This window comes from Sebastes umbrosus, chromosome 19, assembly GCF_015220745.1.
Source record: "Sebastes umbrosus isolate fSebUmb1 chromosome 19, fSebUmb1.pri, whole genome shotgun sequence".
NCBI classification, from domain to species: Eukaryota; Metazoa; Chordata; class Actinopteri; order Perciformes; family Sebastidae; genus Sebastes; species Sebastes umbrosus.
In genome coordinates, this window is record NC_051287.1 from 19318763 (window position 1) to 19338424 (window position 19662).

The 19662-nt window shown below is 38.2% G+C and overlaps 1 protein-coding gene across 3 annotated transcripts; it reads left to right on the plus strand.

The window, feature by feature from the left end:
- Positions 1-584: 584 nt before the first annotated feature.
- On the plus strand, positions 585-19181 carry pde6b (phosphodiesterase 6B, cGMP-specific, rod, beta). Of its 3 annotated transcripts, XM_037751768.1 has the most exons (25): positions 585-625; positions 3213-3300; positions 6415-6692; positions 6906-7217; positions 9207-9359; positions 10240-10329; positions 10455-10595; positions 10694-10768; positions 10895-10959; positions 11220-11286; positions 11400-11447; positions 11982-12131; positions 12332-12475; positions 13068-13133; positions 13312-13461; positions 13545-13652; positions 13817-13926; positions 14445-14532; positions 14639-14739; positions 14856-14963; positions 15057-15120; positions 15207-15281; positions 16350-16433; positions 16864-17017; positions 17205-19181. In XM_037751768.1, the coding sequence occupies exons 3-25, from the start codon at positions 6534-6536 to the stop codon at positions 17252-17254; spliced, it is 2562 nt and encodes an 853-aa protein (XP_037607696.1). In that variant the 5' UTR covers positions 585-625; positions 3213-3300; positions 6415-6533; the 3' UTR covers positions 17255-19181. The 3 variants fall into 3 exon arrangements, with proteins under 3 accessions (XP_037607696.1, XP_037607697.1, XP_037607694.1); XM_037751769.1 differs by lacking the exon at positions 585-625 and having other exon boundaries at positions 3227-3300; positions 6417-6692; XM_037751766.1 differs by lacking the exons at positions 585-625; positions 3213-3300 and adding an exon at positions 6173-6326.
- The last annotated feature ends 481 nt before the right edge of the window (positions 19182-19662 follow it).

The window sequence follows — 19662 nt, forward strand, 5'->3', positions numbered from 1 at the left end:
TTTAGTACAAAACGGTGGCAGCGGCTGTTGTCAAAACAACACCGGACGTTCATCTCTTTGCTTCTATAATCTTTGATGCAAGTTTAAGGCTTAGTGATACTGCTGGCAAATGTTTTCATCCATGCATCCAAATGGAGGAAAATGAAACCCCTATTTTCCGTTTTTAAAAGGGACCGTGTGGACAATCATCTCAGTGCTTTAAGACTAATGAAAGGACAACATGCAAAGTGTCTCCACAGAGCTTATGAAGAACTGAACATAATATGATGATGACCCCTAGAACTACTATGGAAGAGTGCAGTCTTATTATTATTTATTTATTTGTGCATTTCTTTTTTTGTTGCTTTAATTTTTTTCTACCCTCTTTTATTTTTATTATATTATTTTTTATAATTTAAGTAATCTTTCCTATCCAATTGTGCCGTGTATGTTAGAAGTATTGAGTTTAGATTGCAATGCCTTAATGTTTGTAAATTAATTATCTTCAAGAAAAAAAAGAAAAAAAAAAAAAAGTTTACGACACTTCCGCATTGGCTTCACTTTTCAGACCCGGATGTTGCCAACTGACGGTATGGATGGTTGTCATGGAGATGTATTACAAGAAGTGGAGCACACAACAGTAAAGGTGAGACATAATTCATGGTTATGGCTGTATAATGTTAATTGTTTTTCTCTTCTCCGGCTGCTGGTTCAAGTCGTATACAGTTGGAAACTGTGGAGTCTCATTTTTCATAATGACATATCGTTTGTGCAGTTAGCATAAAGTAGCTAAACCGCTAGCACCGTTAGCTTGTTTTTGCTGTGAGCTAATTTGGTTGCTTGGTGTTGACATTGTGTTTCGTTTAGATAAATATCGTGAGAGCTTATAGCGGAGTTTCTTCCCTTTATGTGGATGAATGTGTTGCCACGTGTTTAACATGTCTTATCTGGTACTCGTTGCCATGGTAACGTTACAGGTTCAAGCTAGCTTTTATGCTAAATTGTGACGTCAGCTGTAAATGACGTCATCTTATATGTTAATGAGGCCACCCTTGCTTAGAGTTGATACTTCATTACATGCACATTGGTTGCTCACAATAAATTCTCTTGAAGTGCTTACAATAAGCAAAACGACTAAAACCTGTAGTGGAGAGTTGTCTTTCCTTAATTCAATTTCAAAATCTGAAAATTATTTTCAAATTATTAATTATGTAAATGCATAACATAACTTACACACCAAAAAACTGACAATAACCTGAAATTTTCAGGTGGAATTTCATTCATTCATTCATTCATTCATTCTCACTGTGCAATATCATTTTCCACTTGTGCAATTGTGTTAATAGTCTGTTTATTGTCAATACTGTATATACTGCTCCTATTTTTATACTTCCATCTATTTAAATGGTTCATATTTTGTTACGCTTTGTTTAGCTCTTTTTTTTACTGTGTTAGCTGATGCATCTTGTTTTTTGCACTATCCCTTTTGCTGCTGTACACTGCAAATTTCCCCACTGCGGGACTAATAAAGGAATATCTTATCTTATCTTGCAGTCTTACATGTACACACACATATACAAAGACATATACTGTTGCTGCCAAAGTTATACTGCAGGATTTAAATATTTTGTAAATTCAGCACAGTTTAAGGCTAAGAACATTATCCCAGAACACTTGAGAGAGTAAACAGAACTGGTCTAGACCTACCTGATTATTTTCTCTTCTTGCAGTTGAGCAATCAGTGTAATAATCCTTTAAGAAGTTGCCTGTAAGCTGTCCAAACTTTCCAAATAGTGGGATGATCCGCTCATAATAACATCAACACTCATAATACAGTTAGATAAGGGTTTTACAGTATACACTATACTATGTTTGAGAAGGCTTTTACCACAGAAAAGACCACATCGGAAACCAATATTAAATGTAAAGACAAAAAGAGAAGTGGAAGTCAATATAATTATAACTTTGCATGCTTGAATGCTTTCTCACTCTCTGTTGTGAACTAATGAACTCTCCTTTCCCGGATTAACCCCGGTCACATGAGATTACTGCTGCCATAACACACATCATGTAATAACATCTAAAGTCTTCTTCATGTGTAGCTCTGTTCTTCTTTTCTGCATTTTTCTTTGCTTAATTAAAGTTATTTAATCTGCTGCTTTTACACACAAAATAAAATAACAAGTTAATAACTGCAGAATCACCCCACACTGATAGTAAACAGTCTCCTCAGTGAGGATACACACAGACAAGCCAATCAAGACAATCTATTTTTTTCCGCTGACTGTAATCCTATTGTATGGCCTGAAATGGACCTGTAATTGACTTACTATACACATTTCTATATAGAGATTTTACTTCCTAAATGGAATTAATAATAAAATGCCATTTCTGACAAACTAATTCTGTGACCCTACCTCCATTCTTGAGGTTGTTTACAGTAAAGAAATCTGTGATTGATGCTGAGTACTTCTAAAAACATTTATATAAATTCATTTTTGATCTGAGGACACATGTGGGCCCAAAGGTGGCTTCATCGACAGCATGCTCCAAGCCTTATCGTGATCATCATCTGAATTTGATTGGCTGATAACTCAGATAGACCCGGGACAAGGCTAACACAACAATTACGCCCTCTGCTGACCATCGAGACGATTGTATTTACATCTATTTTAAGTACTGTCACGTTTTGGGACTGTACACGCCTACGCTGCCTAAAACCCTAAGCTTGTACGGTACATCCCATTCACAAAACATGGAGGCATTTCCTGGTATTTGGGATTGTGGCATTATGTTTGGTACATTGTGATGTAAAAAAAAAAGGTGAGATGCTAAGACAGCTCTAGGCCTTGGGCTGGAAAGGATTACGAGGATCTGACTAAAAAAAATTGGATTTCCGCGTTTTGGTAACATCCAGCCACAAAGACAGAGCTTCTTTCTGTATTGAGTCTCCGAACATATCCATAACACGGTGTGCTATAATTTAAATATGGACACTGAATGTTTACATTTACATCTGTCATGTAATATTGTCTCTTTGCTAGACAGTCTTAGGGGGTTAAGTTGTCGACCATGAAACACAATGTGTGTGGTTCCTCTCCAGTCGTTCCTCATTTACTGTCAGCTATAATAAAGACATAAAATCCCCCCCAAAATGATAAACTACAAGGAGAGTGTGATGGATGTCAACTTGTGTTAACATGTGCATTGATTATCATGTATTCTCTCTTCAGGACCAGGGGTGTGTGAGAGCTTTAATGTGTACAGGTGCTACGATGTGGATCTGCTGCCATCTTGTGGTGAATGTCAGCATTGCAACTAGTAAGTATTTTTTTTTTTTACTAGTTAGTTTTAAGACTAGTAGAATAGTAGTGATGTACAACACTGAATTCAAATTAGCTGGCAACACTCACATGTCCATATGTATAATGAAACAGTTATTGGTCACTGTAATTATCCCTTTTGTCCATCTATTATGTGTGTACAGTGAGTGATGGATGAGTGACAAATGGACAGCCAGTTGGCACTCATTTAATTCAAGAAGTTATTCAGTGTAAACAGACTAATCAAACATATTCAGCAGAAAAAAGTCAAACATCCACATTAAACTCAATGTGGTCCTCATGGTATAATAAAGAGATTGGATAACAAGTAGGAAATATTTCTGACTGTGATTAGTTTAGCCCCACCTTCTGGCAGCAGAAAATAGTGTGGTTTTAATGGTACTGAGAAATACTTCTGGTTAATTCATGACATAATAATTATAGGTTGTTGGTGTTATTTATCATTATTCTACCATTTAAGGTCAGTGGCTGGATAAAATGTTTTTTAAATGTTTTCATTGCACTTGGCTTCAGAGGGCTTTATGTGGGGAAAGCCTCACACTCACATCAAGTGTCCTGAGTGTGGGAAAATAACAGTACACATGCCCAAAGCTGTTGTACCAACCTAGATTATGTTCTACAGCACACATTTGAACGTCGACCTTTAGAAGAAAAACTTGAGATTAAACACCTCAGATCCCACCAGCTGTGGAATATTGTTGTTATAAACCAAACTTCTGGTAAAAAATAATCACAGATTTAACGCTGAGTGGTTCTCTGTGAAAAAGAGAATGTCTAACTGCTAGCTTGACGGAGAAGATGCTTTTTTTTTTCCCGGAGAGGATGCGATCTGGTCAAGATTCAAGAACAGACTTTCAGAATCTCAAGCATCTTTCTTAGAGGATTACCAAACATGAAAGCAGCAGGACAACGCTCTAAAAATTGGGCTTACTCTGCAGAGCAAACACATAGCTACCCAAACTAACATACTTACTATGCCCTCCCTCCCTCACTCATTCTATGTCATACACACACACACACACATACTCTGGACCTGCCGTAATCTATTATAGTGGAAGCAGATTATCTCTTTGACCTTTTTGTTTAAGGTGTTTATGGAACCTTATTATAGAGCGGTCCTCCCTGCTCTGAATGAAAGGATTAACTTTCTAACAAAAGCACAAAACATCTCTCTTTTTCCACTTTGTGTCCATGGGTGTTCCTGACAGTAGCTTAATATGTCATGAATGTTAAATTAGTTGTCTAGCTTCTAGCTGGCTTTACTCCCTCAGCCTTCTCAGGATATCATTGACCATCAGTCTGTTAAATAATGACAGTCATTGCTGTGGAAACTCAGAAAGGCACTGCAGGTAGACTTGCACGTGGAGAAAGACGGAGAGTTGGGGTGCTGAGATAATCAGCTAGTGTCCTAACTAAATAGGGCTTATGCCAGAGGAGGCCTTGTTTAATAAGGACTTAAAGAGCTTGTACAGGTAGACCTGCATGTGCGAGAGAGACAGTCAGTAACAGTATAGTCTGTAGAGAATGCAACACATTTAAAAATAATATGGAAGACCTAAGATGAACTATGTCTTCCATTTTATTTTTCAGTTTATTATGTGTTGTCTACAGCATACTAAAAATACTTATAAACTTATCATTTTTTCTCATACATTTCCGTATCTCTATCATTCATTTTGATCCCTCTCTCTTTAAGGGTACACGTGATCAACTTTTTATTGAATTTGTCACATGAATATCGTTGTACACTAGTCACCATAGACAAGGATTCTTGCACATACAAACAACATTTAACACAAACTATACACATATCACAATTGCCAAAAAAAAACCACTAGATAATGTGTGTAGGTCTTCTTACATTCTATTAAAGTGAAAATGTGGATTCAAAAGAGAACCAATGACGCCCGCGCTTTATGAATTACAGCTAATGATCTTTCTATGAGAGCAATATCCAGATTTCTCTTATTTCTTGCATTTATTTCACAAGTTTAACAATTTTATCGGGGGTGTTATTCTTGTCTGCTTTTAGAGTGTAAATTGGCCAAGCCAAGATAATCTAGATTTGTCATCATGGCTGGGCGATATGGCCAAAATCTTCTATCCCGATATAGGTCATTTCATATCTCGATAAAGATATATATCACGATAAAGCACGTTTTCTGGTAATTCAAATAAATACATAGTCTATATGAAATAACCACATGGTAAAGCCTATTTGTGTGTACTCCTGTGTGAATATAATACTTGACAAATTAAAAACTACTGAGTATTTTCCCATTTTAAGAACTTGAGTGCAAAATGAACATAACAGTTTTACGTGAAATTTCTAAAGAACAAATGAATAAATATAGGCCTAGCCTATATTGCGATAGAAATGTTATAGAAAAATATATACAATGGACATTTTTATATAATTTTGACGATATATATCGTCATATTGCCTTGCCCTATTTGTTATACTTATTTCCACCTTTATTTTGTTTTGTGGTTGTTTGCTGATTAGTTTCATCGTTAGCTTTGTGTACATTTATTTAAGACTAAGAAAGCTATACACATTTAGATATACATATAAATGATTCATTTTCAAATGTGTGTAAAATAATTGCTAATTGGATGTAACCCTTAAATTGAAAATTCAGTGCAGTGAAAAAGAGAGGGATATGTGTTGTTGCTTTTGTGTGAAATCTTGTATATTTTCCTATGGATTTATTTGATCCATCTGTACAGTTACAAAGGTGCTGCATGCACTGAAGCATAGCTGGAGTATCTGGCCCACATATCCGTTACTAGATGATCAGCTGACAAGTTTAGCATAGGCAGATCCCTGCTAACCTTCAGCACTATCTGCTGATGACAGATGGATTGTTTGGATTCAGCCCTCTGCCTTCTCCTCGGGGAACTCCCTCACTCAGTCCGTTCATCCCGCTAACAAGGGGGATTAATTTGACCTGCATTTGAATGTGTCCACTTCTGTTTTCCCCCTTTGTGTGTAATACCTGGGTACGATTTTTTTTTTCCTTAGGGGGGATTAACTGGATAAACCGTGTGCTTTGTTTTGCTTATTCTTTTTTCTTTTATTTCTATTCAGAGAAGTTGGAAGTAGCTCGTTCAGGGGAAGTGTTGGACCGAGCGGGAGCTCCGTCACTGAGCCGAAGAGGGAGAAGACAGGAACATTTGGGAGACTAGGAGGAAGAAGAAGAAGGAACCATGAGTGTGCAAAAGGAAGACGTGGAGAAGTTCCTCCAGGGGAACCCTGCATTTGCTAAACAGTACTTTGCCAAGAAGCTGAGCCCTGCCTCCATAGCAAAGGTGTCAGGACTCCCAGAAAAACAGATTGACTTCACCCAGTTCCAGGAGCTCAGTCAGGTAAAATTTCATTATTTCACTACTTGTTTATTAAGGAAAAACAAGCAGGTAGACCAAACTTTGCCATAGTTGTTCATCCTGAGTTACCCCATCATAAATCTATCCATATATAATATAACATCTGGCAAACTTCTGTACTTATTATGAAGATCCTAATCTTCTCAACTGAAAACAAATTAAAAAAATTGGGCTATTTTTTTGCTCTGTTTCTAGGTCGAAGAAAGCCGAATCATGTATGAATTGATCAGAGACATGCAGGAGAACATCAACGTGGAAAAGGTGGTGTTCAAGATACTGAAGAGAATCAGCGCGCTCATCCACGCAGACCGGTGCAGCTTGTTCATGTACCGCCAGCGGAACGGCATCGGAGAGCTCGCCACAAGGCTCTTTAACATCAACGCGGAGGCAGAGCTGGATGACTGTGTCGTGCCGCCGGATTCTGAAATCGTCTATCCGCTGGACATGGGAATAGTCGGCCACGTGGCCCTGACCAAGAAGACTGTTAATGTGAAAGATGTCACAGAGGTTAGTGGTGAACAGTAATCCTAAACTTAGAACGATAAAATCTGGATGGGGTGCAGATGTTGAGCATATCTCACAGTGTCATTCACGATACTACCACCAGATGACGCCACTGCCTTCCATTTTCAAATCCCACGCATCGTGGTTTTAACTAATGATTAAATGTTTATCTTCTTAACAATTACATTTTAATCTCATAGCAAGCAAGCCTGTTTCTCATTATAGCTCCTAAGAGTGAGTAAATTAACTCATTAATTTGCGACTCAGGCAACCCAAGTTAAATCTGTACGGCACCGTTTTAATCTAAAAATATCAGCATAAAACACAAAGCACAGCATTGCAAGGAAATCTTTTTTTTAATCAAAAAGTAAGAGTAAATCCACTCCTAAGTGAAAATAAGCTGTAGCAAGACTTTGCCATACCTTTCATACTGTACGATATTTCCCTTAATCTGGTTCTATTAGACAATTTTTGGGAAATTTGGAAAATGGGCAAAATTGGATTTGTCGATGATTTTTGCACTAACTTGATGATGTTATCAGAATGACCAGCATGTTGCTGAAGGAATATGCTGGACGATATTCTTGTCCCCATTGAGTAATCCCAGTGAAACTGATATAGATCAAACCTAGAAATAGCATGTTGCAGATGGACCAGCATTTATAGTTCACATTTGAAAAAGACAATAAGGCTATGACAACTGAATTGTTAATATCATAATTTCAACAAACATTTTGTTGGGAGTGGCTAAAAAACATTGTATGATCCTACAACCCTCAATATAGAAAACTAGCTATTAGAAGTTTGATGACACAATAGATACAATCTAGAAATAATATTCTATGCTCTAATGCAGCTTTAATTTCTGAGGTTGTTATCAATAATGCACTAGTGTAAAAACACTGTACTGGGCAGCCAAGAGTTAAAACCTACAGTAGTTAGTGTAGCCTTAGCACCCACTCCTCTGTTTATGAAGTAAAAACAATATTTCGATGTATTATTATTACAGTATATCAAACTGAGCATATTGACTATAGTCAATAGACATGTCCTACTGAATCTGTATGTTTTCATGAATCACATTAAACCTCTGATGGTTGTAAACAAGTAAAGGAAGAGTTAGTGACACGTTCAGTATCCACAGTATACTTGAGTAGTGAGAGTGTAAATCCCCTTGTCAGACATAATCCATTTATTTCCAGATCCCATCAGCCTCTGCTCTAGCTGTGGATTAGAGGCCTCTGGCATTTAGTCAGCAGGAATCTAAAACAGATCAAAACAGGTTTGCTTTGCTCTGCCTCCATACAAACTAAACTACATATTAAATATGTATTGTGCCCAGTTTAAATAAGTACTGTAGTTTCATAATGACATCACCTTGATCATTAAGCAGTGGGAAACAGCTGGTTGATCCTATGATTGTGGGACATTTTGCTTTGGTAAATCATGTAAAAAAGAAAAAAATAGACATGTTCCAAGGCATGCCTGGTAATTATTTCTTGCCGAACTCAGTATAGAGATTTTAGGTACTTTTCCAAAGACATTATGGGTCATCTAGGTTACTGTTACAATAATGGTCTTGGTTTTGGTCCAAATTGTAATACTTAAGAGGCTATAGATCTACCTACCTACAATGCGGCATATAAAAAAAAAAAGAAACATTCATTCTACGTCATAAAAGTACTAATTTGAAGGCAATTAATATATTTTATCTCATGATAGATTAGGAACACCATTGACCTAATAAATCCACTCATAATTCTACACTCTACAATATACCAAATGAAAATTACAGCTATTATATCAAGTTAGAGAACATTACCGGCATATTATAGAAGCTATAAATGTAATGTTGGACCAAATTTCTTCTTCAAAACATTATAATATATAATATATATACATAATACACTGTAATAGTAATGAAATCAAGTAATGAAAGTCCTGCAAGTATGCTTCATATATACTCAAAGCATGTATTTTCTTGTCTTCTAGAACCAGCACTTCAGCTCATTCGTCGACGACCTCACAGAATACAAGACCCGGAACATTCTGGCTACGCCCATCCTCAACGGCAAAGACATGGTGGCTGTGATCATGGCTCTAAACAAGACCACTGGACCACATTTCACTGCTGAGGATGAAGATGTGAGTCCCAATGCACGAAGCACACACAGATAAAGCACATAGAATCTCAGAGCAGAGCGGTGTGACGTATGGAGGCCAAATCCGAGTTTCTTCAACATAAACTATTGTACAGAATCTGTTTCTGCCAGATGTTGATTGTGGCTCTTTTTTAACCTTTAGCGTATCTCAAATTGTGATGATAACTCTTAAAGACAACCGCCATCACTACATTTGGGAGGGAATTCCCTTCGGGCCGACTGGTATATCATTAAGGTGTTTACGAGTAGGACCAGTGTGTGTGTTCAGTATACGTTAGGTCATTAATCCCAATTAGGAGTAAACTAAGCTTCAAAATGGAAATAAGCTCGAGGTGGACAGGTCAGTTATGGACTTAGATCTACAGCAGGTTAATGACTTTATTAACAGCATGTTACTACAGGACAATGTATGACATCATGAGCAGAAATAAATAGAAGGTCAGTACCGTGTATTATCTGAAAGACAGCAGCAAAATGCAGATATTCTCGATAGTATTTTTATAGCATATACAAAATGTATATCTGTAGTTTTTTTGCCATGGTCGTTATCTGCCTGAATATCATCATTACCTTCTAAATTAACCCATTAAATATATCACATGTCTGGAATGATGGCTTTTATTAAACATTAGACACTTCGGGGCTTACTGTACATTGTGTTTTTAAAAAGCACACCTAGTCATCTGTAATATCTATCCTTCTGAGGTGTATTAGATTATGCTGTATCCTATATCCTCACACATCACCACATTTTGTCATAATGTAGCCCTTATTTTATCTAATCAGAAGTTTGGTCCAGACACTGTATCGTAATATTATGTATTTATTCATATTGCTTTCTTTTCTCTTGTTTGTCCATTTAGCTTTTTTTAAAGTATCTGAAAATTGCCACGTTGAACTTGAAGATCTACCACCTGAGTTACCTCCACAGCTGTGAGACCCGTAAAGGACAGGTGAAGGATATCAACCTGCTCATGTTTTGATAGAAATCACTCTCAAGAGTTTGGCTTTTCATTCTACTCAAATACAGAATCACTGCATGAACTGACTGCTGTATGTGTGTGTTGTGTATCTCTAGCTGCTGCTGTGGTCTGCCAACAAGGTATTTGAAGAGCTGACAGACATTGAGCGACAGTTTCACAAAGCCTTGTACACAGTCCGAGCCTACCTCAACTGTGACCGCTACTCTGTCGGTTTACTAGACATGACGAAGGAGAAGGTACCGTGTCTTCCTGTGTCTTTGCTTGTAATATCCCGTGTTTTGTTACCATGAAGTGCTGACTTTTTCCTGCATTTGTTGTGCCCTTCTTCCTCCAGGAGTTCTTTGATATTTGGCCAGTGTTGATGGGAGAGCAGGCACCTTACTCTGGCCCCGTCACGCCTGATGGCAGGGTACATTTTTATTTAATTTATCTAATTTATCAACACTCTGCTTGGCAGTAGATTTGTCGCCCTTTGTCTTTTTTCTCTGTTTCAACTGTTTTAAACCTAATCTGTGTTTTTTATTTTTACCTCCAGGAGGTAATTTTCTACAAAGTGATTGACTATATACTACACGGAAAAGAAGACATCAAAGTAATACCGTAAGTAGTTCTTTAATCGTTGAATATTTATTCCAAATGTGATCTTGGATTAATATGGCAACAAAAATACCAACAAATCAGCCTTATTCATTGACATCTACAGAACTAGCAGCATTTTGGGGAACAGGGCTTAAAGTAACATTATTGTATTTATGTACCATGTTTCAATAACACATCAGAGAGCAGAAGGTCAATCTTAGTTTGGAGACAATCTGTGCTCATATCTGCTAACTTTGTCTACTTGCCCGTCTGTCACACAGCACTCCGACTCCAGACCATTGGGCCTTGAGTAGCGGACTGCCTACTTACGTTGCTGAGAGCGGTTTTGTGAGTCTCTTTTCATTACATCACTACAAGCTGTTGAATCAGTTAGAAACCAAATGAACGTATTTTTGCTTCATCTTCCACCTCAATCAATCTCTTTTATTTCTGCTCCTCAGATTTGTAACATTATGAATGTGGCTGCTGACGAGATGTTCAAGTTTCAGGTAAGAGACTTAATCTATCGATACCCCTTCCAATTAGTATTTTTTCATATTCACGTAACCCCCGCCCTAACCCTCCTAACCATTTCACAGCGCCAGAATCCAAATCCTAGAGCTAAAGGCACCAAACTTAGTATACATGGGCAGTGGGAAGAGACAATCACGCACACCAAAATTGGTGGCTCTACCACTTACCATTCGGGTGGATCATCCCTTTTTTTTTTTTTACAATGGGAGTCAATGCCAGCTATATCAAAAGAAGGTGCTAGAATTTCCTAATTTGGCACATTTAGGCATTGGGAAGAGACGATCACAGACACTAAATTCCATGGCTCCACCATTTACCGTTCGGGAGTTATAAGAGGATCGTCCCCTTTTTTCCCCAGTACCTATAACTAGTATTTTTTCATATTAAGATGGCTAAGATCAGCTGGATGGTAAAAGAGATGATTTACAAAAAAAAAAAAAGCAGTCTAGGGATATTTAGAGATGTTCATACAGTATCACATGCTTTTGCTTGTTGTTCTATTGTTTCAGACTGAGCCGCTCGACAGCAGTGGCTGGACCATAAAAAATGTTCTCTCGCTGCCAATCGTCAACAAAAAAGAAGAGATAGTTGGCGTGGCCACTTTTTACAACAGGAAAGACGGAAAGCCTTTTGATGACCAGGATGAGCAGCTCATGGAGGTATATTGAACTCTGTCACATAATTACATGCTTTTTGTATGCATTGAATAAGTCTACATCACATAGTATGAAATGAATGATACAGTTTTTGAAATCAGAAACTGATACTGCTCATCTTGGTATGACGTGGTTAAGGAAAGTCTAGCAAGCAATTTAATTTGCACTATGTGTGTGAAATACAAGATCCCTTTTTGTCTCAGGCTTTGACCCAGTTCCTGGGCTGGTCTGTTTTGAACACGGACACTTACGACAAGATGAACAAGCTGGAGAATCGGAAAGACATCGCTCAAGACATGGTGCTCTACCATATCAAATGTCGGGATGATGAGCTTCAGAATGTCCTGGTCAGTACTGTTTACATTTTTCCACCTGTTAATTAATTGTAAATGTTGAAATATTCAGAGAAGTTTTAGCTTTATCAAAAAATTGCATGCACTAGCACATTCTGGTTTTTCATATGATTTTTCATCACAGCATTTGAACGCAATTATTATACCCCCTCGACAACGTAGTCGGGGGTATTAAGCGCTCCGCCTGTCCGTCCTTCTGTCTGTCCGTCCTTCCTTCCGTTCGCTTGCCACACTTTAGTTTCCGGAGCAGAACTCCAAAATTATTTAACTTAGGAACTACAAATTTGGTATGATGGTTGACGCTGTGGTCTAGTTGTGCCTTTTGGGAGTTAGAAGTCCAGGGGGCCAACAATTTCTGAAATCTTTCCAAAAGGGCAAAACCTTTAGCCCTATTTTATTAGGGGTCAAGCAGTGAGCGGGGGTATGTGAGCCATGCTCACTTTTGCCTGGTTTCAAATTCAGACCATTGGCCCACCACAAGGCAACAGAAACGGTCTAGCATCCATGTTACACACTTTCTTTTCAGTATGTCTATCTCTGTGCTTCAATTCATACTTACAATCAATGTTTTTCTCATTTCTCACAGAACACCGTAGAAGTCTATGGCCGTGAACCCAGAGACTGTGAAGAGGAGGAGCTCTACGATCTCCTGGTAACATCTATAATTTAGTGTCCACACATTCAATTTGTACCCTAAATTGCACCTAATCTTTAGAAGAGGAGGCAAATTGACACATTCAAATAATTTGTCCGTTTTTCTTATATTCAAGCAGACCTGTCTGCCACTGCCATGAATGTGCTGTGAGCCTTGTTTTATCTTTGTCTCTTAGAAAAAAGACCTACCTCCACTAATTAAGAAGTTTGAGATCTACGAGTTCCGCTTTTCGGATTTTAACTGCACGGAGATGGAACTGGTGAAGTGCGGCGTCCAGATGTACTACGAGGTCGGCGTGGTCAAGAAGTTCCAGGTCCCTCAAGAGGTGATCTAGGCACACATACAACATTATTATACATTATTATGAAGCCAGTAAGCATGTGTGATTAATCTTTTTTGTCCTCTCAGGCGCTGGTTCGGTTCATGTACTCACTCTGTAAAGGCTACAGAAGAATCACCTACCACAACTGGCGTCATGGCTTCAACGTGGGACAGACCATGTTTACACTCTTAACCGTACGGCTTTTCAATATCATTTTCTACTCTATTTACAATATAACATATTTAAATTTCTGCAAGCACTATTTTGTTCCATTTCAATACCTGAAAGCCTTAAAAAATACCTACAAAATATTGTGTATTTTCTTTGTAATGACCACTTTGTGTCTCCGTGTGCTCAGACGGGAATGCTGAAGCGGTACTACACTGACTTGGAGGTAATGGCCATGATGACTGCTGGCTTCCTCCATGATCTAGATCACAGGGGGACCAACAACTTGTACCAAGTCAAGTAAGTGCTGTTGGGGACTTTTTAATTCCTTAGTAATAAAAAAAAAAATACAACCCTACACTTTGCAAAACTAATATCCATAGCTGGGTATACAGGAAATCGGCCTCCTTCAGAGAGATACAGTAATAACACTGCTGTGTCTGTGTCTGATTGGTTGTCTCTCATACTTTTTTTTACCTCCTTTGAATTTTTTGTCTTCTTCATACCTACCCTAATTAATAATGTGTTTCATGATGACCCTGATGAAGACCACAGGCCGAAACGCAATAAAGTTTTTCTATATACTACAAGTGTTAATGGAAGAGACTATGGAAGACAACAGGGTTACCAATCTTGAAAGCCATATGGTAGAGGATGTTTTGAAAGTGAGGGACAATTTGAATTAAATGGGTCAATGATCCTTTTAAATGCCCATAAAGTCATATGCTGAGGCCTTAGAGACTTGAAACTGATGGTGATCGTTGTTACTTTCGTGTTTAATTCTGTTGATCTCTGAGGAATTTTGCTTACACCAACAGATCTGGCAACCCTATGGCCAAGCTACATGGCTCCTCTATCTTGGAACGACACCATCTAGAGATGGGGAAGTTCCTCTTGGCTGACGAGGTGAGAAAGGGGAGGTGAACTAGACTTGCACGTTACTGAAATCTCCTTGTCACATTCCTCAGTCACCGACTATGACTGATGCCCATCTCTGTCATCTCATCTGCAGAATCTGAATATCTACCAGAACCTTAACAGGCGACAGGTAGACCATGTGATTCATCTAATGGACATCGCCATCATCGCCACTGACCTGGCTCTTTATTTCAAGTCAGCATGATCTCTCATTGACTCACTCTACTTGTGTATTCCCTCCTTTTGTACTTTCTCTTATCTTTATACTGTATAACATACATAATGATAAATGGTAAAATACCGTTTGCTAGGAAAAGAACCATGTTCCAGAAGATCGTGGACCTTTCACACACATATGAGGACGAGAAGAAGTGGGTCGACTTCATGTCACTAGAAACAACAAGAAAAGAAATCGTCATGTGAGTACAACAAGCATGTACAGTACGTTGTTCTTTGTTCATATTTTAAAATCTTTCTGATCTTCTAAATCTTTTTTCTTTTTTCAATTTCAGGGCTATGATGATGACCGCATGTGACTTGTCAGCCATCACCAAGCCTTGGGAGGTACAGAGCAAGGTGAGAAGCACAAAAACGTAATGAATTAGTGACTCACTGAGTGTTTGTGATCTGCGTTTCTACAGATGACTGTGTGTCTCTTTCAGGTTGCCTTGCTGGTAGCAGCAGAGTTCTGGGAGCAGGGCGACCTGGAGAGGTCGGTACTGGAGCAACAACCTATTGTGAGTTTACAAATTGTTACAGTGAATATGTTTATCTGTGTTGGATATGTGCATATGTGAAAGCACATGTAAGTATCAGTACATGTAGGCTATCCCTGTTGTGGTATTACTACTTTCTACTTTAATAGTTTGGTGTATGAAAATAGTGAAAAATGTCCTTCACAATGTCTTTTATTTGACCAACTGTCCAAAACACAAAAATATTTAATATAAAATGATATAAAACTGAGAAAAGCCAGAAATGCTTACATTGGAGAGGCTAGAATGAGATTATGTTGGGCATTTTTGCTTACTTTTCTGTCAATCGACTGATCGCTCTGGTTACAAAATGAAGTCTGACCTCAGTAAACATTGCAAACATGAGTTTATGGTCTCAATCGCTAGTTTCAAGTCCTCTTCAGTACAGCATGATGTTCATTTAGTAAATTATGGTCCCATTTAGAGTCAAATTGACCATAAAGCAGGGTATGCTTTAGGACGTTGCTACCTTGTGATTGACAGGGCGCTACCACGGCGTTGTCCGGTCTGGGAGTTGTCCGTGTTTTTGCCTTACAACTTTAACCCTTTCACAGCGTTTTCAGTTCATGAAAGTTAATTGTGACATTTTGGTCGTCTAAAAATGTCTTATTCAGCATTCGGTTGTACTTAGCGCCACCCTCTCGTGTCACTTCTGGTTGCAAAATACGAAGATGGCGACGGTCAAAATGCCAAACTCAAGGCTTCAAAACAGCAGTCCACGAACCAATGGGTGACGTCACGGTGACTACTCCCACTTATTTGGCTCTTTGTCTACCTACAGATACACATACTGTGTACTGTACATGTTGATTGAGCCCTGATTGAAGTGACTCTACCATTTTAGGCATTGTGCTCATTAAGCTCCTGAACATAAGAATGTTAAAAACATAAACTAACCTGAGGGAATTTAAACTTCTCAGAAATCAGGAGAAAATGGTTGATGTCAGGCAGGTGTTTAGTAACAAGAGACTACTTCCAGCTGTTATTGATTTCCCGGATGTTAATATGATGTTTTTGAGTGACTCAAACACTTTCTGTTCCTCCCACCAGCCCATGATGGACAGGAACAAGTCAGCGGAGCTACCAAAGCTACAGTGTGGTTTCATTGACTTTGTCTGCACGTTTGTCTACAAGGTAATATTGCATTTTGACTGATTACATGGTTCTTTACAGTTTACCTAAAGAAAATCATCTATTTAGTATATATTTGGAGGTTTTCTGTTCTATTTTTTGTGTAATTTTGTTTTGGCTGTCCCCTCTATTAGTCGCCTAATTGGTAATTTTGGTAAACACAAGATTTAAAGTTGTGCTTTTGTGTGATTCTTTGCTGAGAAACTCAAGTTTCACAGATCTCTTGATAAAAACAACTTAATCGATTAGTCGACTAAGAATTTCTTTGGTCGAGGACAGCCCTAAATTTTGTACATAAACTTTTTATGGTAGGTCTGACAAAATAAAAGCACATCCACTCACTTATTTCCACTGGAGCATCAACAAGTGTGAACAAACCCCTCTCACTCTAACCTTTTTAACGTAATTTTGTCTTTGACTCTTTTCTTCTCAGGAGTTTTCTCGCTTCCACCCACAAATCACGCCCATGCTGGATGGCATCCTAAATAACAGGAAGGAGTGGAATAATAAGAAAGAGGAGTATGACGCTAAAATGAAAGCCATAGAAGACGCGAAGGGTCCTAAAGAGGCAACCACGGCCACTAAAGGTGCGGTGATTCTTTGGAATAATCACACAGAACTGCTACCATGATGTTTGCGCAATCTTATTGATGTGTGTCCTATTGTGTATCATTTTGTATCACCTGATGGCTTTTTTTTAAAAGTGTGAGGAGCATTTTGGGTTATTGTTTAGTAAATATATTGACTCTTTTCTTTGATGTCTTTGTCTACCAGCTCCTGCAAACCCCAGTGGTGGAGGCTCCAAGACCTGCTCAGTGTGCTAGAAGCTCAAAAGCCGTGCACATGATGGGAGTGCTCACGACAGACTGACTTCAGAATTACCTGAGCACCACAGCCAGCCAGTCAGTCAGTCAGTCTCACCGCCAAGGAGTAAATGCAATAAAGTCAGGAAAACGGATACGTGAGTGAATGTACAGCGCCGTAGTATTTCTTCAGAAAAACTGGTTGCGATCAGAAAAGGAAAAACACCTGAAAGAGGAGAGAATCCTCACCAAGAAGAGCAAAGTTTTATCTTTGAAAGGACACAAACCAGGTGAGCAAGGCAGGACACCAACACATCTCGGAAAAAAACATCACTGAGGAACAACTGACACAGTCGTGACCACTTGTACTTTAATTAAATATGAATCCATTTTTGAATCTCAGGTTTTCACTCATCCTCACATCCGCTTCCTTAAATTTGAAGGATTAATGTTAGTTCAGACGGTGCAGAGATGCTGAATGCGCTTGTTTGTTTTTGTTGCGGGACAAACTTTTATATTTCTTCTCACGGTTTCTTTAATGTAGTTATGACACTAAGCAAAATGAGAGGATACAATTTGTACATACATCTGTGTAGTAAGTGATACCCATGTACAGTAATATGTAAGAGTGAATACACTATATAATTCTTTGCTGCAAAGCCCAAGTCACTGTAGCATGTAGATCATGTTTGGAGCTCTGATTTTAAACACACTATATTGTACATTAATGTAATATTCATATAGCGGTTCAGTATGTAAATTCAGATAATGGGTAGATAGAAGTATAATTAAACTACTGTATATATATTCCAAAATGATAATTTCATGTTCACTCCTTCCAGTCACTTACCATTTACAAATGAGAGTCTGTTTACCTTGATTGCAGAGAACCAAAGGTAGATGACAAGCTGCTGCAGTAAAAGATGCATATTTGTATAGAGTATGGTTACTTTATAGGAATATAAAAGGCATAGAAATTTAGCTCTACTGTCTGCAAACAAGCCTGTAGTTGCTTAATCATGATGCCTTCATACTGTACATACATCTGAGAGAGTAGCTGAGTTATATTTTATGAATATACATTACAAATGTCTTATTTAATAAGAGCATGTTGAAAAGCTGGAAATGAATTGGTTCCAGGTCAGATTAACTTTACTATGAACTCAATGATTGGACCTCAATGGTTATTCCAATCTTTTTTAGCATGATATGGTAGCAGGAGCAGCCATCTTTCTCCAACTGCTGTGGAAAGTTACTACTTATTAATTCATCCTCTACAACGGACATCCTAAATAGGAGCAAGGGTCAGCAGCCCTATAGCACCACCCGAGGACTAACTCAACTTCTGAGGCCTGTGTTTTGTTCAAGGGCAATGATAGTATTTATAATAGCTAACGATGATGCGTTTTGAAGTGAGAGGAAACGGAACACAGAAATGTGGAGAACATGCTAAACCCCACATTAAAATCATCAGGTCAATGATCTGAAAACCACCAGTCCATCGTGCATCTGCAGTAACTATTTCTGCAGACAGAAGTGAAAAGAACAATGCATTGTAATGACTTGTACATACTTCCTTCCTTCCTCCCTGTAAATATATATAAAAAAAAGAATATTTTTCTAGTTGAAATATAGAGGCTTATTTTTTAAATAGTGAACGTAGTGTGGTTTGTAAGCACTGGCAAATGAGTCATCAAGTCATTTCTTATTCCCTTAAATGATTGAAATATGGTTTTTAATCACGCTTAACTCAATTTACTGATGTACAAGTATGGGTGTATCAGAGATGACCATGTAATATTAGACAATAAATGTACCTTAATATGCGGTGGACATTAACATTTTAAGTAGACTTAACTTTATGGTCAGTTTTTTAAAGCTTGCCCCTCCATGTGCTCTATGTGTACAATGATGACCCAAATAAAGCAAATGTATTTTTATGAGGTAACTGAGTGAATTAATTGCTTGATTACAAACTAAAATGACTCACTTGATACTGTTCAGCCAGGGTTTGGTGACTCACTATTCACCGAAATTTACTTTTATAGACATCTCACAAGTTTAACTTATTGAAAACAAAGACACATTTTTGTTTGAGAGTCACATGTAGCAACATGAAATGTACTAAACCCTCATCTGCAGTCACAGTAGCATGTACTATGTAATGCTCTAACATAATGTAGAGTTCATAATGAAGCTTACAATATTACACAACACACAAGAGTATTGAGGGAACACTTCTGTCCACACTGCACTTTTTACTACTGCGCCCTGACCCCAATCCTGGGATTGCTGCTAAACTAGGCCAGGATTACAACCATGCTCTTCTCCAGGCTCATCTCCTACTGAAGGACAGGTACACCCACACACACACTACTCTAGTACTCTAGTCACATGGTGTGTGTGTGTGTGCTACAGTGTGTTGTGTC

Coding starts and splice junctions, on each gene's coding strand:
- pde6b (XM_037751768.1), top strand. CDS start 6,534: ATGAGTGTGCAAAAGGAAGACGTGGAGAAGTTCCTCCAGGGGAACCCT. Junction 10,330..10,454: donor GTGAGACCCGTAAAGGACAG/GTGAAGGATATC, acceptor GTGTATCTCTAG/CTGCTGCTGTGGTCTGCCAA. Junction 13,134..13,311: donor AGGAGCTCTACGATCTCCTG/GTAACATCTATA, acceptor TTTGTCTCTTAG/AAAAAAGACCTACCTCCACT.